This window comes from Lepidothrix coronata, unplaced genomic scaffold (genome assembly GCF_001604755.1).
Source record: "Lepidothrix coronata isolate B3197 unplaced genomic scaffold, Lepidothrix_coronata-1.0 Scaffold87, whole genome shotgun sequence".
NCBI classification, from domain to species: domain Eukaryota; kingdom Metazoa; phylum Chordata; class Aves; order Passeriformes; family Pipridae; genus Lepidothrix; species Lepidothrix coronata.
In genome coordinates, this window is record NW_016690267.1 from 2,166,567 (window position 1) to 2,193,065 (window position 26,499).

At 41.8% G+C, this 26,499-nt stretch overlaps 2 protein-coding genes across 4 annotated transcripts in view; both read right to left on the minus strand.

Moving 5' to 3' along the window:
- The window catches only part of GAN (gigaxonin), a 40,907-nt gene extending 33,714 nt beyond the window's left edge, over positions 1 to 7,193 (minus strand). For both annotated transcript variants that reach the window (XR_001875806.1, XM_017821011.1), the window contains exon 1: positions 7,010 to 7,193. Coding sequence is in view for 1 of the 2 variants with exons in the window: in XM_017821011.1 (XP_017676500.1) it covers positions 7,010 to 7,176 (167 nt within the window). In the remaining variant the exon portion in view is untranslated. The remainder of the gene's footprint in view (positions 1 to 7,009) is intronic.
- A 2,780-nt stretch (positions 7,194 to 9,973) lies between these two features.
- Positions 9,974 to 26,499, minus strand: BCO1 (beta-carotene oxygenase 1). Of its 2 annotated transcripts, XM_017821012.1 has the most exons (11): positions 26,347 to 26,499; positions 23,095 to 23,223; positions 21,642 to 21,771; positions 20,202 to 20,349; positions 19,201 to 19,348; positions 18,005 to 18,225; positions 16,885 to 17,142; positions 15,647 to 15,746; positions 14,741 to 14,835; positions 13,041 to 13,152; positions 9,974 to 12,401 (listed from the first exon to the last, which is right to left on the minus strand). In XM_017821012.1, the coding sequence occupies exons 1-11, from the start codon at positions 26,420 to 26,422 to the stop codon at positions 12,229 to 12,231; spliced, it is 1,590 nt and encodes a 529-aa protein (XP_017676501.1). In that variant the 5' UTR covers positions 26,423 to 26,499; the 3' UTR covers positions 9,974 to 12,228. The 2 variants fall into 2 exon arrangements, with proteins under 2 accessions (XP_017676501.1, XP_017676502.1); XM_017821013.1 differs by lacking the exon at positions 13,041 to 13,152 and having other exon boundaries at positions 12,268 to 12,401; positions 26,347 to 26,494.

Consider the following 26,499-nt stretch of genomic DNA (forward strand, 5'->3'; position numbering starts at 1 on the left):
AAAGGAAGACATTTCCAGAATACAGTTTTAAACCACGAAATGAACAGTGTCTTACTTGAAAATACATCTTCTTTCAAATTAACTCTGCTTTTAAACTTGTTAAAAATGCTTTTTAGAAGAAACAAGTGCAGGACCATACCCATATGCTGTTAAGCTTATAATTAAACATATAAGAAATGCAATGCTAACCCAAACATTCCTGTGACTTACTAATATAATTTTTTGAAAGAACACCAATGAACCTGCTGAGGAAACTTGTATTAGCCAGGTTTTTATACCTCACTCATCCTTACAGCACATGGGAGAAATTAGCACCACATCAGAGGAAGATTTCCATAACTGCTGATAAGTATGAAGTCAAATGGACAAAATTAGAAGTGCACGAGTAGTATTGTGGGACAGCTGGAAGATGTTTGGAATCCAAATGAGGGAGGCACCTGAACTCTGGATACGCTGAGAGCTGGAAAACACGGATCTACAAGACTATCACAGAATGTGATGACACAGCCAAGAGGAAAAAGGAACCAGGATTTCACCAGCACAGGAGTCTCCAATGCAGAGTAGGAACCGTGTCCATAAACAAGAGCTGCACTAGGCAGCCTACATTGTTCAGAGGATGTAAACCAACACCCTGAGGACATAAACCAGCCACCAACCACATGGTATTAAGAAGATAGTTCCTTGATAGGCAACAAGCAAGCTGTCCATAACAGTGATTTATTTTGTTTTCTTGGAAATATTAAGCAGGGGAAAGATAAAACACAGGAGACAAAGACAGGACTGGAGACTCCTCTGTGCACAGGTAACACTACACTGGTACTCAGCACCAGGACAGAGAAAAAGCTCTGTACAATATACAGAATAAGAGCCTGAAGAGAGTGTGAAGAAACAAATCCTTTCAAACCCTTGGTAATTTTTTGGTTTTGTCGGTCTACACCAGGAAGAAGTTCCTTTTGTAACTGCAGCTGAGACCAAAACAAACAAAACAGGCTCAAAGAAAAAAGACCCACCAAAAAAAAAAAAAAATCAAAATGCAAATCAAGCAGTTCAGACTCATCAACTCCAGACGCATCGGCAACTTCAGAGCCATAAAACACATTTTAAACCAAGCAAGGAAAAATACTAATAAAAAAGTATTCTTTTAATAATAAAAGTTCTGCCAAACAAGGCAATTAATGCAGGTGTAAAGGCAAGCTACAGAGTATGAATTACCCAGACATCCCAAGCAGCTCCATCCTGCCACACCTTCCATCCCAACTCGCCTCTTACATCAGGCACACGGATACAAAGGAAGGACGAGAAATTTCATCTCAAGTTCTCCTGGGTAAACAAGGTGCTCTCATTCCCAGTTCTCCCTTTGCCTGACGTGTAGCAGCAGCCCAACTGTATTTTTTTTTTTACTATTTGGGGCTGGGTAAGAGCCTTATGGCTTCCTCCCTTCAGGCCATCTTTAGGGGCTTGTTGGAGCAGGAATAAAATAACCAACTCCCCACTCAAGCCTGGTATAGTGACTTCTAAATCCCTTTTGAAACCATAAACTTTTAACACACCTTTATCACTGTTGCCCCTCAACTGCTTATCCAAACATAACACGTGTGTAGGCACTTCTGGCTTGTGCCAGGCAGAGAGTTCCTGGCCAAGGCAACTATTTTGATTTATTGCCTCTCAAAGGTACAGAGACTTTACAACTCAGTTATCACTAAAACATAATAGGTAGCATTGCAGTTCAATTTTTTAAAAATCAAAACCAAACCAAAACTATGCCTAATTTGAAAAACAGCTTTGAAAGTCTGGAAGCAAATTCTGGCCTGATCTGTTCCTGACTTCCTACTGACAGGTCAAGCTGCAAAGCTCCCAGGAGACTGCCAGAAACAAACTTCTCTTAAGCAGCCTTGAAGACAACATGGCTTTAAAGCCCTCCTTGAGAGTGCAGTCACCACAACATTGCCCTGCACACCCAGTGAAGAGGGAACCAGCCCTGGCACAAGCACAGAGCGATTCAGCTAAACCAGGACGTGGGAGCACTGGGTCCTGACAACCAAACACCTCCCAGCTCCAGCTGCTGTTTGTGCTCCTGACTTCAACACTTGTCCCAAATTGAAACAAAAGTTTTAAAACACCATAAAATGCCTCTATAGATGTCAATAAAAACAAAACAGCTACCAGGAAATCGGCAGCAGAAGCTACTGGCGTGCACTGGCTTCCAGTTGACCTTGCTCTATAATATTTATTGTCCAACAGGTGTAACAAGAACTGCCCCGTCCCACTTCTCACACCAGCACTCAGGGATGCTCCCAAACACACTCACACAGGGATGGCGTCTCAGCAGGATGCCTTCAGGACAATTCCAAATGCTCCAAGTGCCAGCACACAGAGGAAAGGGCAGGAGTTCAGTGACGGGGGCACGTCCCACCACATCTCCATGGAAATCTATTTTGGCATCGGCAAAGAGGTTATGATTTTGAGGCTGTGCAGAGTCTCACAAGGCCTGCAATGTTTTAGAGATGTCAGAAGGTTGAACAGCACAAGTGAGAAGATGCAAATGCTGTAGGGTTATTTCTGACCATAATCCATTTACAATTTACAGCTATTTACAAGTGCATGGAAAATAATGTGAACTTAACCTTGCATTTACATTCTCCTTTAGCTACATTATGCTCATCTCAAAAAAGATGAAAATATGATTACTGGTCCATTACTGAGTTCGAAAAGCCTTGGGGAACAGTATAGAACACAAACAGCCATCTGTAATCTGTTCACACAGATGCGTGAAAATCAAAGACCAAACTCGCTGAGGTAACAAAAACGTCCTAATTTAATTTCTAACAGAGCAGCACAATCCCTGCTTAACAACACTAAGTTTGTCTAAGAATATGAGCTTAAATATCCTCTTTGTTGAGGTAGCTCCCACATGCTCCCTGTGATCCAGGCAGGCAGACAGTAAGCGAGCAAAATATTAGGAGTTGCAAGTTTCAGCTGGCCAGGAACGAGTCATGCCAGACAGTGACAGATCTGTTGGGATGGGAACATCTGCTGCTACTGCTGAGGATACCAGGAATACTTGGACCAAGTCTATCCTATAAAAGGTTGGCGGATATATGCTACAACTTAGGCCAAACTTACCAGTGCAAGCGTGGTTTGTTCTGGTAAAAGCCCTCTTACGCCACTGTAATTTACACCAGGCTCTCAAACTAAATAAATTAAGCCAAGGCAATAGAACTGGATCTACATTAGGGCAAGTGCCAGGACAAAGAGTGCTACAAAAGAAGTGCAGGCTTCTGGCTGACTTGTTCCAGAAGAGAAAACTGAGAGCTGACCTGGCTCCAATTTAACTTCTCTGGGATGCACATCACTTTGAGCCAAACCACGCTTTGTCCTATGGCACTTTCCTCCTGCTTTTCTCAGGCTCAGGAATATACCACAAGATGTTAGAGATATGCAGGAAGACTTCTGTGTTTTGCAAATGACAGGATTTGCTCCAGGGGCATACAGAGGGATTAGATAAACCTGTATATGTAAGGCAGTTCTGCAGGAATTCACACAACCACTCCAGACTTCACTGCCCTTGGAGGGCTACGAGCCACTTGGCATTAGGCAGCTGAGGCAAGACCTCAAGAATCAAACCACCACAAAAATTAAAAGTCTTACTGGTCCCACAGACTGAACATTTAAAAATTAAACAGGCATTTATTATTTTTCTGTACTTGCAGAAGCCACCCTAAGGACCAGACAGGCAGATGGGACTCACGACACCAGCAACATTCCATGTGTTTCTGTGGCCCCTTCCCACTGAAGCTGCCATCTTTGAGCTGCATGGATAATCCAGTTGCCAAATAACTAGAGGGAAAACACATCACTGTAATTTACAAGTGTCCTACTCATAACCAGTCAGCCAAACAGCTTCCATGCAAAACCAAAAAACAGGTAACGCTCCTCTCTCTGTGGCTGCACAAATCCTTCAGCATGCAGAGAGTCTGCTCACACCCAACCACCCCCTCACAAGGTCCTACTTATTTTCCTACTCACACCCTAAACTAAGCACTCATGCAAACCTTACAGTTTCTGAACTCGCCCACCAACTTGCCCACAGCCACAGCACATAATGACACAGCCAGACACTGAAAACACAACATCAACTCATACTTCCCACTGCTTCACTTACAAGTTTCATATAACCACTCACTTTTCTTCCAATTTTTACCTCTGAAATTAGTTAATGGATTTTTCTGAGCTTTGTATTGGAATTTTTCAAATGAGAGCAACCTGAATCAATTGGCATTTGGAGTCTGTAACAGCCTGTGGTACCAGAGCACACTTTGGAATCTGCTACCCTTAAAATACAAGGGCAGGAAATTCTTGAGTCTCCTGCAATAACTCTTTATATAGAAACCTAAACAGATTTTCTTTGCAAAACCAACACTCAAAATAAATGGGACTTGTATAGACTAGGTACAAGGTGGAGATTAATTTTATCTCCAAAAAGAGCCACTGAAACATCACCCTTGGCTGGAAACACAATGCTCCAACATTGGCAACCTACCTGACCAATTCTACCCAATGTGAAGACCAGCTGGACTAAGAGAGAGATCCTGGAGTGATAAAAAGAAGAGAGACAGGCAGCAGGTAAAAATTAGGCTCTGCAAAGGTAGGTAATACAAATGTGTTTCTTAATGAGCCCTACAAGAACTAGGTCCATGTATTTTTGGTTCTTTACATCTTGAAAGCCCGAGGAGAAGACACGAGTTAGCTTAAAAAAAAAAAAAAACACAAACCACCCCACACTTAATCATATTTATATATTAATGCATGTAACCTACTTTCACACATAGTTAATGAGTTCCTTCATGGGATTTGAACCTGAAGAATTCTGAGTTTAAAAAAACCACAGCTCTAATGACTACAAGTTTTGTTGCTAATGTAGTTGTGTCTGGCGCTCTTATTCCTCGCACACAGTTAACTCGTGTTTCCCCAGTACATTTTCCAGAGATCAACAAAATGCAATACTTTAAGACAAAATTCTGTGAAGAGCTACTCCCCCATAGAACAATTTACAAAAACTTTTCATTAAGCATTTTTTTTCACAGTAAAAAAAAAAAAAAAGCACATTTCCTGTAAATTCATCCTGCTGTAACAGTGGAACAGCAGATTTCCCAAGGACACGACCTCTTACCACCTACAGCAGCTCTTCTGAAACTTAATGTCAGGCATATGGTCATCTAAAACATGATGGCCAACGACCTAAAAAGCATTCAGGCCTTTTGAAGAGTATTCAATCAAGGTTCATTTCAATTTCACATCTTTGATTTCCCTTCCACTACAGTCTTCCAAACCTGCTTCTCAAAACAAGCACTGACAAAAAATTACTGTTAGTACACAGGCTCCGCTATTTCTTTTTTTTACAAATTCTTGCTGATCTTCCTTCTCTGTGAATTTTATTTCATTTTATATCTCAGCTCTGCCAGCTCAGTTGATGCAGAGAACTGTCCACAGTCAGCACCATTTAGAAGTTATTTAACAGCTTCCTATTCTATTTACTTTTAGTTTATTTTTGTATTTGTGAACGTTGAAGTTGTACTACGATGGTCACCCAAAACACCATACTGCCTAAAAGCAGATCATAATATGACACTGCAGAAAGTTGCCTTTTTTTTTTGGAGAGTAGCATAAAGAATCCCCATCCTCACCTAGGGCAAATATGCAGATTTTATGACAACTTCACAGGAAGCAGCACCTGGAAGAAATGCCCAACCATTACAAATAGTCTGCTGAAGATTTATGATAATCCTGTGTTTAACTGGTACTGAAGGTCTGCTCCTACTTTACACATGAAGACAAAATTTATGTCTTTACAACCTGCAAATGAGAGGACTTAAAAACAAAAACCCTTCAAAATTAACCACTCGTGCATTTTGTTTACCCTCTCTGACACGCAGATATGCATCATAAACACCTCGTGGCAGGTATATTCTCTTTACCTGATGTGACTGGACTTGTCAGCACTGAGCGTGACAGGGTTCAAACTGCTGTCAGTGGCTGCAGCAGGACTTCCCAGGATCTGGGTTTCCCTGGACACGCAGCCCAGGAGAAGCTCAGAAATCAGAAACCATGACTGTGCTAATGCAGCTCGTCCTCCCCAGCACTCGCTGTCAAGTGGCACAGTTCTGACAGCACATGCTGGTGACTCCCGCTGCCAAGAGCTGCCAGCGATCCTGGCACGGCCAGGCTTTGTCCCTCTCGCAATTTCCGAGGGATGTTCTTGGATGTTGTAGGGGCACGAGCGATGGGGAGACAAAGCCGGTTTTTTGGTTTTGTTTTTTTTTTTTAATTTAGAAGCCGATGTACTTCAGGACACATAAGCACCACCTAGCACCCTGTCTTGCTAAAAGGCGTTAAGGATAAAAAAAAATGATGCTAAAGTGCTGACTCGGCCCAGCTCCTCACGGCATCCCCTGGGATGCTGCCCCTCGGACACCTCCCCGACCATCCGCACAGCTCGTTCTTTATGGGTCGCTTGTTCACGCCAGGCAATTGGCAGCAATTCAGGTGCGGGGAGGGGGGGGGGGGATTTTTTTCCCCGGTGGGTGACAGAGCCTCTGGGACCTGGAAAAAGCAGCGGTTTGATGCCGAGAACACGGCGGCTCCTGCGGAGGAGCCCGGCGGCACCGGCCTGAGGGAGGGACGGAGGGAAGGAGCCGGCCCAGCTGCTGCTCCCACAGAAACACAGGACTGTTAGGGTTGGAAGGGACCTCTGGAGATCATCCCAGTCCAACCCCGCTGCCCAGGTAGGGTCACTTGGAGTAGGAACGCGTCCAGGAGGGTTTGAATGTCCCCACAGGGGGACACTCCGCGCCCTCCCGGGGCGCTCGGGCCAACTCCGGGCCGAGGCGCCGCAGGGTCCGCAGAGCCCCCGCCGGCCTTCCCGGGCTGCTCCGTCCTGCCCAGCCTCCTTATGTAACCCCGGCTCTGCCCCGCTCCGAGCGGCCGCGGGCCCGGCCCGGCCCGGCCGTACCTGATGTAGGGGCTGGCGGCCGCCAGGATGTTCTTCTGCACCGGGATCTCCTCGCCCTCCAGCACCAGGTGCGCGTCGCAGAACCGCGTCTCCTCCCGGAACGAGCTGAGCGCCCGCAGCAGCCGCGCCGGGTGCTGCGGGTCCGACACGGCGCTCGGCCCCGACATGGTGCTGCTGCCGCCGCCGAGCCGGGCCGGGCCGGGCCGGCTCAGTCCCTGCCCTCACACCATGGCTGAGCGCCCGCCCGCCGCTGACATCATCCGCCGGCATCATCTCCCCGCGCCGCCCCGCGGGGGCGGCCCGGCCCGCCCGCCCCGGCACCGCCGCCCCTCCGCCGGGGCGGGGCGGGGACCCTGAGCTCGGCACGGCCGCGAGAGTGTGGGTGTTATCCCTGAAGCGTTTGTGTTGTCCCCTCTCGGCTTTGAAATGTGGCTAAAGGAGGTCTGGAGAAGGGCAGGGGAGCCGGTGAAGGGTCTGGAGCACAAGTCCAGTGAGGAGCGGCTGAGGGAGCTGGGGGGGCTCAGCCTGGAGGAAAGGAGGCTCAGGGGGACCTTGTCACTCTCCAGCTCCCTGACAGGAGGGTAGGGCCGGAGGGGTCGGGCTCTGCTCCCAGGGAACAAGAGACAGGACAAGAGGACACGGTCTTAAGCTGCACCAGGGGAGGTTTAGCTTGGGCGTCAGGAGGAATTTTTTCACGTAGAGGGTGATTAGACATTGGATTAGACACCCTGCAGGTGTCTAGGGAAAGTCTGGACGTGGCACTCAGTGCCATGGTCTAGTTGACAGGGTGGTGTTTGGTCATAGGTTGGACTTGATGATTTCCAAGTTCTTTTCCAACCCAGTTGATTCTGTTATTCTCTAAAACTGGTCTTCCATTTATTTATTTGTTCCCTTTTGCATGCTGGAGATGAACATGACTGGCATTAGCATGAGGAAAAGTAAGAGAATCAGATTTAAGTACAGCGAGACTCACTGCGATAGTGCCGCTTTCCACAGCTGCCTGCTGGAAACACGGCCTGTTCCAGCAAAGGAGATCTCCTTTAGGACTGTTCACAGGCTAAATTTTAGGCTGTTGATTAACACACTTAATTGCACATTAAGAGATGACTTGATTCCATCTGCTTTCTTAACAGCATTCACTATTTAAGCACTGAAACTATTTGCACTCTGAGTGAAAGTGTTTCAAAAGCTGTGATTTGCTCTAAAACACACACCCAGCTGGTGCTGCCAGGAGGGACCCAGCACAGCAGCTCACTGCATTCCCTGCACTGCTGGGCACAGCTGGACTGGGATTTCTCAGGCTGTGGAACACCCAGACGGACATCACACTGTCCATTGCTCCACTGGGACAGTAACATTTTCAGAGGGCCTGGTCTAGCAAAGCTGTGGTGGCTCACATGCTTTTATTACTTGCATTTCTGTGAAATGTGACAAAATGTTATCCTCCATTCGGTTTGATGCTGTCTCCATTTTACCACTTGGAAAATGAATTAAGGTATCTGGAAGTGACCCCAAATGAATGCCTTCACAAAGGCAGCCTTGTTCTTCCCCAGCTAGACACAATGCTGGTTTGTTGTCCAGATGGAGGTTGCAGCTGGGACATCCACACGTGGAGACCCTGCAGTGCAAACCCTGCTCTCAGTGCCTGGGTGGGGAGTGGGCACAGCCCCCTTTGAGCCAGTGCTTACAGTGCTTACCTGAGCACCAGGCTCCAGGTTTGCTGTGCAACTCTGAACAAGAGTTTTAGGAGCAGAGGATGTTTCATGGAGGCCTAAAATCATGCTAATGTGCATGAAACACCAGCAACTTTGCAACACTTATGGTTATACTACCCATTTACAAATATTAGAAGGCCACTTCTTCTGGCTTGGGTGTAATTACTCAGGATGTCAAGTGTAGAATGAGGAGGAGCACAACAGATCCAGAGGACACATTCCCAGCTCTCTTTGAGGGTAATGAAGGCAGAGAGCACGCTGCACCTTGACTGCTTGTTATTAATACTGTGGTAATTGCATACCCAGGGGAACAGTGGTTTGAATTATTGCAAAAGCTGTCATTGAGTGGCCTGGTTATTTAAAAAGAAAGACACCGCTGTGCTTCCGTGCCTCCTGTTACACAGGAAAACATTGTTGTATTTCTGGTTTTTGACTCGTCCTAGTAAACAGTGTTTCTGCTTCTTCCTGCTGCAAATGTGGGGCAACAGGACAAGGTGTAACAGATAATACCCACTTCTAGAGAACAAATTATTTATTATACCTTGTTATTTGTTCGATTTAATGAAAGTCTTGGTAAAAAAAACAAAACCAAAACAACAACAAACCAAACCACTCTACCAAGGTCCACTTGTAACAGCTCTGAAGTAATGATATGATTCATACCCATGGCCTGATTCTGTCACTCTAGTATATACTTTTTTCAGTTGAGATACCTATCCTTACTAGTTTTATTTGCAGTCACTCAATCTAGATTTGTTTTAAGCCATTCCAATAACTCCATGAGCTTTACTGGGCTAATTTATGGCTTAAATTTCTGCAAAAGAAGACTCAGACCTTTCTGCCCTTGAGATTTCATAGTTTGTCAGCAGCAAACCAAATGACACTCATTACCACGTGCCATGTTGCCACATCAAAAAAACCCACAAGCCATGCAGCCACTTGGCAAAGCATATCTACATTCCCTGTGCTGCTGTCAGCCTGGAAATGATATGGTGTGTTACCATATTCAGGGTCAATGTTTCATCAGATTAGTATTGCAACCACTAAAAACATTCTTGAACAAATTTGTGATTAGCCACGTGGTTTTATCCCTCTTGTCTCTGCCGCAGGAGGATACTGGGATTGGCAAATCCAGATTTACATCACTGTTTTTCTCTTCAGGTTGGCTACAGACTTGATGCTAATCAAGTCCTGTGTAATACTGACCAAGGGAATGTGGCCCATTTTGTTTAAAAAATCATACCCAAGACAAGATCTTACAATTTATTTTCTACATTATTTCTGCATGAATGTAAATAACAGGTTTACTTTCTTAGACTACAGGTTGCTTTTATGGTGAGTGTTCCCCTATCGTGTCATCTCTACCAGTAAGAATTAGTTCCTCAGAAGTCAATTAACTCCTGTGTCCAAACTCATGATCATCCAAAACCATAACCCTATGAGTTCTACAGAAGAAATTCTGAAGAAAAATTCTTAAAATACAATCTGTAATAATGGTTAGACTTTTGATTCATTGCCATCTTAGAGTTTCAGAAATATTTATGGGCACTTGTTAAATCCAAACTTTTTCAGATCAAAAGGAACAACCCTAGAGCTGCTGTCTTTTGCCAATATCACAAATCTTTCCTTCCATACCAGTTCCATATTACATACAAAAATGGAATTCAATTTCTTCTATAGAAGATAAACTTCTCTTATATACTAGTGTTAACATGCCTTGGAAACACTAGAGGTGACTATTTCTGCAGACACACCTTACTGAAGTATTTATTTCCATTCTGTGGAACATGCAAACCTCTGAATGCCCAAAACTGCATATTTTAACTAAACCTGACCACAGTGACTTTTTTTTTTTTAAACATTAAAAATAGCCTGTATATTCTTTATACTTATAAAGTGCAAAGACTTAAGCAGAGAAACTGAGTCCTAGTTGTTACAGAGCAGACAGGAACCATGGCTGATGTTGGTGCAGTTCCTGCTCTGCTCTAAACATCTTAGGTAACCATGAACAAGTCACCAAGGCCCAGATTCTCATGTGATGGGGAGATAGTAAATGACCACGATTTCATTCTGCTTCCTACCTGTAAAACAGCATGAGCAGCACAGACACCGTGAGAATGTGTGTATAAAAGTGAGAGATACCTGAGCAGTGTGATGATATGGACAGACCAGATGAACACCTAAATGGATGGATGTACACCTGGTTTTCTCTGTCAGTAAAGATGCCTCCAACAGTAAATGTATCTACAACAGGAAAATACAATTCAAAGCAAAAAAGCTCTCATTTAAAGAAAAATCAATGCCCTGAACAGGGAAACAGAAATACACTCAGGGGATTAGGAAATGCCATTCCTGTAACAAAAACCGGTCCCACTGTACTTGGCACTTTATGAACTTGATGTTGAAATGTACTTTTTAATTGTGCCTGTTAGTGAGAGTTGGGCATTTTTATTAGGAAGCATCAGGTACAGGCAATGATAAACCCATGTGAGAACATGGATGCTCCTTAGCAGACATAAAGCAAATGCTCAGTTCTGGCAACAACAGCTTGTATATAGTTTCAGCTTCTGTGTGGTTCAGATGAGACCTAGATTAGATCTTTCACTCTTTCCCTAAACAGTCTGTTGTTCCTGTGTCTTGAGTTCTGCTAGAAATACACTGCCCTCATTCACATACATACTGTTATGAACAGACACGAGTAGCAATATTAATAAATACTACAATTCTTTATCTTTTACAGAACGTAATCATCTAGTTACATGACATGTCAGATGTTGTCCTCAAGAAAAACTGATTTAAATACAAAGTGCTTAAGACTGAGTATCACTAAAGTATAATTGAATGATACATAAAAATATATACTCTATTTCAATAAAGTTACTTGGTTTTGTCAACATAAAAGTGAGAAATACCCCATGAAAGGACTAGCAAAGCTGCAGTATTGTGGATTCTGGATAAGAAAAATGTAGCACCTCAACGTAATACTTTGGTTATGGTGGAATTTAAGAAATCAAGCACCAAGAGAAAACACTGTCATGAATTATTAATATGTAGATAGTTTAACATGAGGTTCTTCTGGCAGGAGACAACTTTCATTGTCAGCTGCAGTCTTGCAACAGTCCATGGAAGTTCCATGACCTGCAGCCATCTGTGACTCATGCCATGCGTCACCCTATAAATACAGTACTTCACTGCCTCACAAAGCTTGAGCCTGCTCAAATAAAACATTTCTTGCTACCTTTGTCTCCTATTCCCTGCCCCGTGAGTTGTATAAAACATTAGCACTTCATACTCATAATTCTTCTTTTGGAATAGTGATAAACCAGTTGTGCATATAAGAATTTGTAACAAAAGTCATCGCTATCTCTTATAAGAGATTATATATAGATATTGAAGAGATTATAATTAGTCATTTCTTGTCATAAGAGAAGGTTGTTCCTGAAGGATATTATCCCTCATTCAGTAGAAGGTTGTCTTGGTCTGTGCAATAAGACAAACAGCATTTTATTCAGTCTCAGTCTTCAAATCTTGCTCTGGTATAAACATTCCATGCAGGTCCAGATGCATTTTTACATCTACTGTGGCTCGTCCCAATTCTGTGAATGTTTTAGCATCCAAGACAAGTAGGAAGGGTGCTTTCTCTGGATCAGTCCTCACAACACAGGTCAGAACAACACCTGTGATGTACAAATGAAGAATTAGAAGCATATAATAGTTACACTAAGCAGGAAAGATAACACTGTCAGGAAACAGTTCTTATTTCCTGCGAGTTTTAGAATACTAAGTGCTTTACTAGATCGAGTACTTTACTGAGAGTGCTCAAGAACTAATGGATGCTTCTCTTCTGTGCTTTCTGCTGGTCTGCCTGCAGTTCATTGGGAGGGAAAACAAGCAAACCAACACCAAACTGTTCCTGGTATTTTTGGGGCTCATCCTTTCAGCTGTTTGCCATTTGGCTTTGCAAGGGCTCAGCTGAGAACAGAACTGGATGGACATTACAGGAATACTTGCAGTGCCACTGGTTCTCACTGGTAACATCACTGACTTCCCACTGTTGATAAATCCATCTCTGAGTGGCTCTCTGGAAAATCCTAAGCATTGGTTTTATTGTTTATGGCTCCGTTGAGACATTACGAAGCTGATTTTGGTCTATTGTTACTTTGGTTTTCTGTCTGCAGGAATAAAATGGCTGGTGCTAATTTTAATCTCCCAGTGGAAGCATGAACCCAGCTTTCTTGACTAAGAACAATAAAACTTGTAAGATTTAATACAAAACTCATGTAACCCCAGCTTTCGGAATGTTGTCGTTATTTTACCGTCATCCTCTTCTCTTGCATCAGGGCTGGGAACAAAGATGGGCTCTGATGGCCAGCAGTCCTCCCCTCCCCAGTGGAGCATTTCCTTTGTCTGGGTATTAAATTTTACAATCTAAATTGTTGTGACCAGAAAAGAAAGATGTCAGTGACCCCAACAGTAGCTTTTTCCAAAGGTACAATGTGAACACACAGCTGGCAGGGGGCACCAATGCTAAGGGTTAAGGAGCAACAAGGCACAAGAAGGAAACACCTGGAAAATGTTAAATTTTGGAGTCATATTTAGTGGCTGCATAATCACACAACGTTCTTTTCATTTCGTTAGATTACGATTGCACCTTCTATTTATAGTTTACAAACACTAACAGATCACGAGATCTTCAGTGTAAATAATGCCCTCACTATACAGAGCCCAAGGTCCAGAACATTTAAGTCCTTGTGCCAATTCACTGAGATTCTGCAGTAGAGCAGAAAACATTTTCTAATCCTGTGAATTATTTTCCCTATTTCTCAAGGCCTTCTATTGTGCAGTAGGGTACCTATGCCAGAACCAAGGCTATTCATAGTGAGGGGTAAAGATTAAACCAGTGGGGCAGACACTGGGATTTACTGAAGGAGCAGAGTGTGGATTTTCATCTCACTGAGTGGCCAAACCAATTGCCAGAGGGGATGCCTGGCATTTTCAGTTCAATTCCATTAAGGCCTCTTCTCTACCCACACAGATGCAGTTCTATTCTTTTCCCTTTTGATCTTAAGCCAAAAAATATGTTTACACAAAAGTGAAACTATTCTGATTAGTGGAGGAAGAATTTGGAAGAATTCTCTTGTCTAACTTCAAGATTACAGCAATTTCACTGACAGACTTTACCTTATTATATTGGATTATATGTGGATTATATGTGGTGGTTGTTGTGCTTGCATTCATTAAAGTGCAACTGATGTAAAAAACCAAAATCTCCTAACAGCGTCTTTTGTTATGTTTAAATCAATCAGGGATTATCTACACTGGAAATCACAAACTTGCAGATTTGTTTGCGCTTCTGTCAGATATGCTGCAATAAATTTTCTTGCATCATGCAGAAATCCAGCTTTATTTTGTAATCAGTTGTGGTAATTATATACAAGAACCAACAGTGACCTCAATTTGTGCTGCCTTGTAGTCACAGAACAAGAATTGTAAAGAGTGAGTTTGTCTGTATAACATTCTTACCTTCAAATATTAACACTAAAGGCTGTCTCCTGAAAAGCTGGCATCATGCACAGGTAAACAAAGCATTTGCTACCCTCTAATAGAGAACCAGCCAATAAAATATAAAGCTTTCTGAAAAATTAGATATTGTTTTAATATTTAAAGTTTATCAAGTGGTGTTGCAATATGTTATTTTTTTAGTTAAGTTTTGTAAAGGTAAAAAAGTATTAAATATGTACATCTATCAGTACTTCTTCCTACTCCCTCCTTTGAAGCTCTTGGCACATTACAGAAGGTTCAGCCCAATAGAGCAGAAAACTGAGGGTCTCAGTAATTATTCCAGAGACTTTGTGGGAACAGAAAGCTGGAGAAAGAAGCCTGAGTTTATCAATACTTTATCAGGGAAATGGTACAACATGAGCTTACCCTCCTAAGAATTCAGGCTTTTCGTGTTTGTTTGCATGTGAATGACCCACAAAGGGGAAAACACTGACTTTGTAAATGTTAATTATACCTTTGTAGGAACTGGACTCCACTGCACTTCTGTTGCAAAGACATACTTGTATTTTTTGCCATTATAGTCATAGTTGATGCGAGGCAGTTCTATCCCTGGGTAAAATAAAGTTCAGGAGTTAGGAACAAGAAAAGAAAAATAACTGAAATGTACATTTGCATATACCAATTTTCAGGAAGTTTTGCCCTGTGGAAAACCCTGACACTATTTAATAAAGATGTTGCATAGAGTTTGTATGTCTGAATTTCTAAGAAGCAGAAGATGGGTGTTAATATAATTAAGCCAGGGTTGTTAGTTCAAAAACTGGCGATATTTCATTCTTAGGGATTCATTATACTGGAATTTATGAAGGTTTTTTTTGGTGTGGGGTTTTTCTTTCTTCATAAATACATGACCTGAACAACTGAGATAAAACTGGATGCTACCATTCTAAGACATTACTTTCACTTTAGCTAAATATATACTATTTGCATATTCCTATTATTATCCCCTGAAAAAAGGTTAAAAATCTGCTTTTCAAGGCAAATATTATAAAATACAGTAAAAACTAAAGGTACTATTTATAACAGACCCATTTAACTAAAATGACTCTTGTAACAGGTAGATTTGCGAGCCCTATTAATAGATGTGACATCAGACTTGGGATCCTGTATTAACACAAAACTGATGTAACATCAGGCATTTAAATGTTCAGGGTCATGTATTACTGGACAGACCCAGAGGAAGGCAGTAAAGAAGAAAAAAAATATACTGTCAATATCTACACTAAGCATGGTCATTAAAAGTGTCATTTCCCTTCGCTTTATAAAGATTTTCCATATATGAACAGCTCTCAGGCATTATGAGAACACACTTCTGTGTGTGTAGGAGAATGTATTTGAGACCTGTATAAAGGTTATGTCTCACCTTCACACAGTATTTCAGGTTGGCAGTAGATCCCATCTTTCTCCTTTACAGCAGTTGCAGTAGAGGGAAGTGTGACTAAATTAGAACCTACTCCAGCGTCCTGAAAGAGATATACACTGAAAAATCTTGTGCCTGTAAGGATATGCTTCTAATTTAGATTTTTCATCGTGTTTGATATTAATATAAACAATGTGGGGAGCAAACAAATAATCAGATTTCAAGAAGATCCTTCTTATGGTGTTTATCTTGTAACATTGTGAGGTTTTCATGAGAAATCTTGTTATACTCAGAGTATTTTAATATATCATAGAATAATCATTTTGAATCACACTGAGTCCTTAGAAAGGTTTAGATACATGTGGCTATGTTCCAAAAGTACAACAAATTTGTGAATTAAATGAATGAAGATGGGTTTCAAAGAATTGGGTATCAAACTCCCACTAGAAGTCACCAATGTTAGGTTTTTGCACCTGCTAAAAATCAAGTGCAAAAATAGGTGTAATACACTCTTTAATGTGCTACTGCTGAATTCTTAAGGTTGCACAGGGTAGTTTGAACAGCTGGTGTGATCCAACACGTCCTTTGTCAGTGCTGCAGAGCTGTTTCTGAAACATGAACAAAGCAGCAAGATTCCAGGATGTAGAAAGAAAAAGTAATATCCATTCCAAAAGTATCAGGCAGAAACTTGCCCAAGTTGCTGGGCAGTATAAGATCTTCTGTGCAAACAACAATGTAAAATGATGTTTTAAATTAAACTGAAAGATAAAATCTTTTCTCTTCCTGGTGTATCTCACACTTAAATGAAATCTTCTTACTTTAATATAACCACTGCAATGGTTGGGAGCATGTGTGTATTAAATGTAGGCTTCCAGTAAAGTGCAGTAAACAGATTGTGAAAAACCTCACACATGCCCTTGCAGCCAGCAGCCAAGGTGATACATCTGCTTGTATTTGATGGCATTTAACAAATAATCTCCCTGGTAAGAGAATGCCATGTTCCCAATAGCCCTGTTTTGCACAAGGGATGGTGTCAGCACCTGGATCCACCTAACTGTGTCCAGATGTTTGCTGCCATTTCTCACAATACATACACAAAACAAACCTCCTGCCCACTTTGTGTATCCCAGAATCAGAAATTTGCACATAAAGGCTAGCAACTAGTAATTCACCCGTTGATCACACTGATGTATTTGAAATTACTGATCAAAGAACACATTAAACAGCCGTTTTCTTTCTACCTTGTCAAACTGCAGAGGAACGACAAATCGTTTGCAGGTCGGGATGGAGGTGAGCTTGGTGTTGTCTTCAAAGTCTTTATTAAGGTTTTTTAAATAGAACATGTCATATAAGCTATTGTCTGTATAGGAAATAATATCAAAAATAATGTGGCCATCCTCTTCATAAGCATTTACATGGTGGAAAAACACCATGGCATCAGTATAAAACTTGGTGGACACTTCTTTTTTAGTCTTCCTGTCTACAAAGTGAAACCAAGTCTGAAAGATAAAAAAACGTTATTGAAAACTGTTCATAGTCAGCAAATAGCTATTTAGAAAACTGTTTTCTAATGGTAACCATCACCATCCTAATCACTGTCTGTCTACTGAAGCACAGTAAGAGCTCAGGGTTTGCTGCTGGGAGACAAGAAGTTCCAACCTGAAGACTAAAAAATGATGGAATAAAATGAGTGTGGAAGAGCTTTAAGCTCCTTTTACTATTGCAAATTACTTTTGGGCAGGGCTGAGGATTGAAATTTTCCAGTAAAACTAGGAAAATCCCCTGCTCTCTTTTTAAGTTAAATAAATCTGCCTTGGTCGAGGGTCTCTGTACTGCTCTGTGCTGATGCCCTGTACCCCAGTAAGTCCCATTTATTGATGGCCAGAGCATCAATAAGTGGAAACATGGTGGTCCTCAGAAAACAGGTTTTTTCCCTCAGTTGCCACAGTGAAAGACTCTCCTTTTGTTCAGTGCAGGCTGCTCCACCAGTTTGGTTCTATCACATGCAATGCCCCCAGAGCAGATCTCATCCACAGCATTTTGTTCGGGCCAGGAGCAACTGGATGTGTCTCAGATGCTGGTGCAGGTTGGAATTTCTCTGCTAGAACACAGTATTTCTAACAGTACCTACTTTATAAACTACTCTCTTTCTCAAGAGCTTCAGCATATTTATTTGTGAAATTTCTGGACATGGGAGATAGTATTCAAAAAAAGACAACTTCTAAACAAACAGTGCAACGTGAAAGCCAAGGGTTTAAAAAAACAAGGGACTATTGAAATTAATGAACCAGATGACAACAGAACAGCATGGAAGAGGTCACTGGCCTGCCTGACTCCCTTGCTCAGCATCAGGAAAAATACCTTGTCATCCTTACTGAAGGCAAGGCAGGAAGCCCAGGTCACCCCTCGGATGTAAGCAGTTGCCATTTTGACAATATCCAGCCTGAAGGGCTGCTCTACAAAGATGATGTAATTTTCTGTGATTCCAAAGCTGTGGTAGTAGCTGGGGTGGAGCAGAGAGCGAGAAGGGATGGAGCAAACCACTTCCAGGTGTTTGAAACAAGATTTCTTCTTTTGTTGTTCTGAATAAAAACATAAATGGTCAAAAATTAAAATATATTTATAATAAGTTCCTATTCAAACCTGTGCTTGGGTTTCTCCCATGCATAGAAGAACAGGTTCCTCTCAGTTTTAGTTGCATTTTCCTGTTAAGAAAGTGGTTTGTTTACTACTGTATAATTAACATAGAAGTTTGCATCCCAGTGAAGCAACACAGTGAAATCACAATGCCAGATCCATTCAGGCAGAGCCCCCTTGTCTTGGGATTTGATTCCACTGGTTACTGCCTTCAGAATTTCCAGTACAGAGGAGAAAGGTGTTCACTTAAATCAGTAGTTTTTAAAAGGAGTTCAAATGTCCCCATATTTTTTAACTGCTAAGGAGATGTTCCTGCTTGACCTATATTGACTTTGTTTGAGCCCCAGCTAGAAATTACAAACTGATCTTGCAGCTCTTGGAGGCCTCTTGATTGTTCAGCAAGGCATCCCATTAGCAGCTGATTTTAAACAACACCACAAACACAAAAAATATTATTTGAAGGAAATAAAGTAAGGGATTTGCCCTGTGAACAAAGGATGGTGTTTCAGCAAGGCCCAGTGTAAGCCAGGTTAGACAGGAATTTGCTCTATATTAGGTATTATTTGCTTCCCTAACATCACGGTATCAGCATTTTGTGAGAATTTTCGTTTATGAAGAAATTAAAATTTACAACTTCCAATTATATATACTGCCCTGTAGAGAAAATTGTTTTTCAAATCTTCATCTGAAAGTAAGGTCCTTCCTACTGAAATACCCTGTTTACACAGTACTCAGGATGGACCTTTGTAAAAGCACATGCCCAGACAGGCTAAGCAGTTAACATGAAGTTCACAATAAGCTGAAATTAAGAAAATGAACACCACTGGTTGCTAGATGAGCTGTATCACTCCTCCTTACCCTCAGAAGAAAAGAAATTGCTAACAAGTTTCTAGAAAATACCAATAAAAGAGATATCTTACCTGGCACAGAGGAAGGAATCTTAAATAGAACGTATTTTGTCTTCCCTTTATCAACTATTGAAGTGCCCATGTTGAGAATATTTCCAGCACTGTCATAGTGTGGGTGAGAAGTTGTCACATTTACAGCTACGTATTTGTTGTAGTCAACCTGGGAAATGACACAATAAGAGGTCTGAGAGAAGTGTAAGAGAATTAAAATTGATCTCAGCTAACACCACAAATCCATCAGCTTTTTAACACTGGCAGCCTTTTATTGGCACCCCATTTTCAAACAACCTTGAAATTTAAATATTTAAACCAAATGGCTTCTGTCAAATCATTTCCTAATTCAAGGCTAAAACTAAGTTACAGAATCTGAATTACAGTCACCCCTCCCTTGCAGCCACATAACACCAGGGGAGGATCAGCTGAAGAAATTCCTGTGCGAATTCCCATTTCACCCTGGAATCAGTTTATTTAACAGGGCTGTGGGTCTGGCAACCTGCTGGAGCAAAAAGATTTCTGTTTGATTTAAATTTTGGAAGTTGCACTCAAACTGTACTGCGTGCTAGAAAAAACCTCACTGTATATTTCCATATATCAGGGTTCCATTTTGATAATTAAGTAATATCTTGCATAAGGTTCTTGAAAAGTAGTCATATAACTGACCTACTGACTTGATAATTATGTAAATAATTTTATAACTGAGATACATAATAATGGAAATCATTCAAAAGAATCATGTGATTGTGGTATTACTCCTGCAACCTTGCTAGATTATGTACAAGTGAACTTGCCCAAAGCCCCACTTTTCCCAAACCACATGGGATTTAAATTTGATTTCAGGAGTCCTTGAAAGATCTGGTACCTTCACTATTTCACTTTGCCACGATTTCAAAAGTAAGGCAACAGTAGAAGAAAAATATTTTGTGTCCTGCATGTGTTCAAGGATCCTTATCAGTCAGCCTGAAACTTTAATCACTAGCAGACAAGGAACTAAAAGGACAGACAGAGGTTTATACCTTGTCCAACGTCTCCAGAGTCTGCGGATTAATTTTCCTGATGAAGTTGGTCTCGCTGGTAGCATAAAAATCATCCCCAGCTTTCATAATGTTGATCAGGCAGTTGTCTGTGAACTCAGGAATGGTGTGAGACAAATAGCAGAATGCCCTGTACAGAGGGAAATTCCCAGTGGGTTCGTTAGAGCTGGAAGCTGGAGCTGCTTTCCCCTGCACAGAGCCCAAGTCACCCGGGCAGTGTGACCTGGGGCTGTCTCTCCTGGCTGTGCCCTCTCCTGGCTGTGCCCTCTCCTGGCAGCTCCCACACTGCCTCGGTGGAAAGGGTGCAAAGGCAAAGGAGATGGACTTCTCCAATGCCCTTGGCCTGGGGGAGGGTTAAGGGCATGCAAGCAAACGTTTTTCCATGCACAAATGGGCATCCAGGCCCATTCCTGCTGTCAGCTCTAGCACATGCACTGCTTTAGCAGGATGGGCTAATTACACGCTCTCCTGTGCCTACCTTGGGAAAATTTGGCCTAGCAGTTCCTACCTAAAAGCTGGAAGGTTTTTCAGTGTATGCCTTCATAAATAGATAGTCATATACTCCCTGAAGGAATATTTTTGTTCCCAGTGTTATCCCATATCACAATTATGATTTCAAAGATCAAACTTCACACATGGGTTCCAAAGCCTTTCTCATAAGTGTAGGATTTTATCATAGTCCCTGGAAGCCAAGACAAAGTTGCTTATATCCCTTTTGAACTTGAAATTACAGTTACTCTATTAGTGCTGGAAGAGGGAAGAAAATAATCTGATCTCAGGGGAACGACTTGCAACATATCAGCTGTTCTGCAAGAACTGTTCCTGCATGTTTTCTTACCAAATATCACTTTGAGGTTCAGCCAGGAAGTACAGAGGGGTGAGCTATTGGCATTTGTTAGGGAATACCTAAATCCAACCTTACAAGACCAAGGATAACATGATGGCTCACACCTTGCCTCTCAGCTTTAATCCAAAAGCTTTTCTGATTTTTTGCAGTTATTGATGCTTCTCTTCTTTTTGTTGAATAGACTGCATTAATTCCTTCCCCATCTCTTAGTCCTGGGCAGGGCTAAGGGTTGGGCCTGATGACCCTTGTGGGCCCCTTCCAACTCAGCATATTCTGTGATTCTGTGATCTTTTCCTCTCTTGCTGCTTCTCCCCTTACAGTATCGTAAGTTTTGCGAAAAGCACGAGAAAGAAAATGTTTGTTTTTTACAGAATCTGTTTGCGCTGAGTGGACAAACCAGCCAACACAGGTGACAAAATCAACGTACAGTGTTTGCCTTAGACTAATCCACAGAGGCCTTCTCAATATTTAGTAACTGTAAATTTGCCGAACCAATTTTATTACCGTACAGATGTGTCGGGGTAAACAGGGAGAGAAGTAAACACAAGAATCTTGCTGGGGAAAGCGTTGCTTACTTGGCAAATATGTTTTTGCACGGATCTGGATAAGCCATAGTGCCAAACTCAGACACCACGATTCTGTTTGCTTCCACGTTGCAGTTGTACGTGTCGCTGCGGAGGTACTTACTTCTGTAGTAAACTTCACCTGAAGAACAACAAACAGGTTTCCATCACATTTTAGACTTAGTTCTTCAGAAAATTAGCAAATTAGGTAAAGCCAAAGTTTCTCAAGCAGCTGTCCTTTAGCCAACAATAGTTTGGAACAAAACCAACAATGCCCCTAACTCCCTGTTTTGAAAGGCTTTGTGGCTGCTGAGAGGGGTAGCAATTTGTCAAGATTCTCTGACTCCCAACACTTTTGGGCAGTACTGGGGGACTTCTGAGGGGAAAGGAGGGATTTGGATAAATTGTTCCAGTAAAATAAAACACTGTGCAAAAATGATTAATTATACAATCCATGTACCGATGTGATAAATCTCCTGTTTTGGCAAAATCTAGTTATGAGAGAGTAACAAATTGCTTGAAGGAATCAATGTCTGCCCTAAAATATTTAATGGCCCCCTACACTTGAACTAAGTGAGCTCTGTTTGTTTTAGATAATTAAAACATAGTGGCAATTTAAAAAAAACCATTTCTTTATAGGTTATTTTGTTAAGGATATAGATCTGGAAAGGCAAGGAGATCCTGCAGTTGCATTAAATGTTTCCAATCACAGAAATGAAAACTAAATAGTGAGCACTAGGACTGGAGGATGGCAGGAGTAAATACCTTTTTTTTTTTATAGACACATACTTTCTGCCACAAGAATCTAGGTGTAAACCATCCTGCCTCACACTGTAAAACAGTTGAATGAATGAAAAATGCTCTAACTGAAAACAAAAAAATGCAATTACTTAGGATAGAGGAGCTGCCTGTTTTCCCCCATAAAGATGACAAGCAGGAGGATGGACTGTAGGGGTGTCAAATATACCTAAGTGAGGTTTGATGTGTGAAGTGACACAGTGGCCCAGTTACTCTGCTGGCAGCTGTTATAGCTGCAACCAAATCCCCAAAGGAGAATGTTAGTCTTCCCTTAAATTAGGCTGTTCATCCACAACAGAAAATCTCCAGATATTACAGGGCTGATCCATTTTAAAACAGCAGAGGTTTTCTTGCTCTGGATGGAAGGGAAAGGCTGCCCTGCAGTGACCTGCCCAGAGCTGGTTTTGTGCTGTCAACACTGAACTTTGGCACTCTTGAAAAAAGGATAATATAACATCTCCCTGATAACAGCCCTGCAGAGACACTCCTGCTGCAGACAGGGAGGTGGGAGGCTGCTTGGAAAGACTTTCCCCACAGCAGTTCCCACACAAGCCACGCCGCAGAAAAAACCTCAAACACTCTAATCCAGCTCAAAACAGAATCAGCAACGTAAGGCACCAAAATATGGGGTCTGGAGCTGTTTTTAGTGTCATGTGCAACAACTCACCATTTTTAAATGTAAAGCTGTGCAGCAGAGCCAAGCCATCAAACCAGTGGTTGTACTTGCTGTCCCCTATGATGTGCATCCCTGGGCCATTCCGGAGAAGGATCCCTTGCAACCAAGTGGGCAGCTGACCTATAAACAGAAAGGAGTTACCAGTATCCATTCAGTTAGGTGAGGGGCCTGTTCCAGGACAGTTTTCCCAAGGGCTACACAGACTACTGGTGTTAAGATTTGCAGTACCATACAATTATGTTGGAGTTTGGGTTCACTAAAATTTCCTCTGCTCAAAAATGCAACATTCTGCATGACTCTTACTATTGTTATATGAGATTACTATAAGAAGATGAGATTGCTGGAATGTAATTTGCTAATTATCAGGAAGCAAATAAAGTTGGACCTTTCTTTGCTGCACTCAGATTTTACAGATTTTATTCGTGCCAGGAAAAGCTACAGCTTATCAGAAACAAACATATTTTATGGGTTAGATGACTTGCACTGGCCTCCAGTATATCAATTTAGACTTCAGGCTAAATTAATTCCAGTAAAAATCCCATTAATTAAATTACACAGCATAATGTAGTGTCATTTTGGGAGTGCTTCTGTGACATTGGTCATAATGTGGTGCTTTGTACACAAATAAAGTGTAGGAATATTATACTGAAAATATTTAAGTACTGTTGAGCTTTCAATCAGAAATGTTCCTCATCAAATCTCTGCAAGAAAAATATTACCTACCATTTGACTCACAGAATGACAACAATTAAAGAATGTCATTGGGGTTAAAGAGATGAACAAAAGCATGACAGATATTAAATGAAAAGCCTCACTTGTTTCTCTTTGTGTATGCCTCCTGAGGGAACATTTAAAATTACATACTGCTCCTCCACACAGTCAGAATCATAGATTCATAGAATAGTTTGGGTTGGAAGGGACCTTCAAGATTATTTAGTTCCACCCTCCTGCCTTGGGCAGGGGCACCTTCCCCTAGACCAGGTTGCTCAAAGCCCCATCCAGCCTGGCCTTGAACAATTCCAGGGATTGGGCAGCCATCACCCATCATTAGGGCATAACTTCATTAGGGTCACAGTTCTGGAATACATGAGGAAGATAAAAAATTGTTGACATAACAGATGAAGAAATTTTTTTTCTCCTTTTTTTTTTTTTTCTTGTCCCTACAAGACCCTGGAAAACCAAATCTTACTTCCCTCTCTAACACAAGAAGTTCCAAAGCAACAATTATAGTACTTTTTTTGTGAATGATGAACATGGTTTAACCTTTAATACAGGTTATTGCACAAAACCTGAGTAACTAAAAATAGCTGGTGGGAAGACAGTGAAGAAATCACCAGTTAGCAAAAGAAAAAAAATCCTTCAGAGAGAATAGCATTATGAGCTTCAGAAAGTACATATTCAAAATAAATCCATGATTTTCATTTGGTTGACTACTGAACATTAACTACTGAACAAGTTGAGTCTTTTTACGTGCCTGAAATACAAATGTTTTTCTTCTTGCCACTTCCCTGTTATCTGGTAGTAGCAGGTTGAAGCTTTGCTATTTCTCCCATATTATGGGCAATTCAGGCAACATCTTGCAGCTATTAGGACCAAAAATTTTGTTTAGAGATTATTCCCATGTATTAGAGTAATGATGCTCAAAAAGTTTCAGGACAGGCCAATAAAATAATTTTGCTGGAAGAGATCAAGAGGGGGAAAAGAGGATCTTCGTTTTAAGGCACTGTGGATTTAATACAGCTTCTGAAACTTCTGGAGCAATGCAGTGTAGTGTCTGGCATATTTTCAGTGTGGAAAACATGGAGCAAAGGGTCAGCTAGTGAGGTTTTCAGATGAAAATTCATCTTAGTGGGAATTAACCATTTCACACTTGGTACCAATCACTTTGTAAATCACACTTGGTACCAGTCAGCATCCCGAAGTGTTATATTCCTTTAAAAATCTGGACTTTATTCTTTTCCCTACCAGGTGAGGACACAACAGTGACACAGGACCCTCAAATATTTGGATATTTATTAACTATTGTAGCAACAGAGTCTCAGACATGGCTGTACATGGCTCCCATGGAGAGCATGGGTTAAATTGCAGCTGATGTTAAAAGTACGTGTTTATATTTACAGTGTACATATTGAGTAACAAGGAGCCAAAATACTGGCAGAGCTCAGGACTAGCAAAATATTTAAAGAGGTCAAGGTTCTCTATGAGTTTTCTTTAGCGATGAAATTTTATATATAGGAATTTTTCATATACATAACTTTATTTTCTGAAATATGCAGTCTTTGTTCAAATAAACTATTGCATAATAGAGATCAGATCTGATAAATGGTTTGTTTGCAAACAACTTCAAATGTTTCAATAAGTTGTTATCTTGAGGGAAAAAATAATTGAAAGGCATAAACCCATAAAGGCATAAAATAATTGAAAGGCCATTATAGCAAAGCACTTCGTCTGACTTAACACAAACTCGTTTCCCATTCAGCCACCAAACTGAACAACAACGAAGTCGTGCAAGTTTTAATTGTCATCTTTTTAAGTGTTGTACTTGGGAAGTGACTTTACAATCAGTGTAAGATTCCTTACACTTTTGGACTACATATCGCAAACAATACAGCAGAGATTTACAAAAATCTCGGCAACAAACCTCTTCTGTAGCTGTAGCAAAAAAAGTCTTCTGTAAAGTAAAAGAAACCAGGAAAAATAACAGGCTGGTCAAGGGTTCCTCCCTAGAGAGCCACTTTAAACTTCCGCTGAGGGAAGCTCCTCAATTTTTACTGGATTAACTTCTCAACCCTCTTTTTAACGCTACCCGCTGGCAGCCAGTACTGCTGCCTGGCTGCTTGATGACGAGCCCGAATTTTCGTGAGCCCCCCCAGGAGCCCGGGAAGAGCGGGAGCGGACAGAGGGAGGGGAGGGAAGAGTCCCGGAGAAAGAAAGCGAAAGCCTGAGTGGGGGAGGGAGCGGCCGAGCTTAAATCCCGCTCTCGTCCCTCACCACCAACTTCAGTGAGCCCTGATCAAACAGACTTTTGAAAAGTACACAGAATTGCCCACGAAGTGAGAAAAAGCCCCCAGCAGGGTCACAAACATTATCTGAGATCAGTCCTTTAAACAAAATTCCCTCGCGTATCTCCCTCTCTCGGTTTCCCTTTCCAGCGCTGCCTCGGGCCAACAAGCGTCGCAGTTTTTACGGGTTGGAAAACACCAAAACAGCGGCGCGTTTTAGAACAGATTTTCCTTCACTTACCCCGCACCTCGGCCTTTATGGGCTCCGGGTGTTCTTCTTTATTCCCGCCGTACAGTGCTTCCATCGGTGCTGCCATTCCCTGTCCCTGCTGTGCCCGCCGCTCCAGCCGCCGCCGTGGTTCCCCCTCTGTCTGGGCTCAGAACAGCTTTTTCC

What these genes read in the sequence shown, in the direction of transcription:
- BCO1 (XM_017821012.1), bottom strand. Translation starts at nt 26,422, where the DNA reads ATGGCAGCACCGATGGAAGCACTGTACGGCGGGAATAAAGAAGAACAC. An exon ending in TTCCTCTGCAGTTTGACAAG is followed by an intron (nt 15,747 to 16,884) that starts GTAGAAAGAAAA and finishes TATCTCTTTCAG; the next exon opens with GACGCTGGAGTAGGTTCTAA. An exon ending in TGCAAGAGAAGAGGATGACG is followed by an intron (nt 12,402 to 13,040) that starts GTAAAATAACGA and finishes TGTACATCACAG; the next exon opens with GTGTTGTTCTGACCTGTGTT.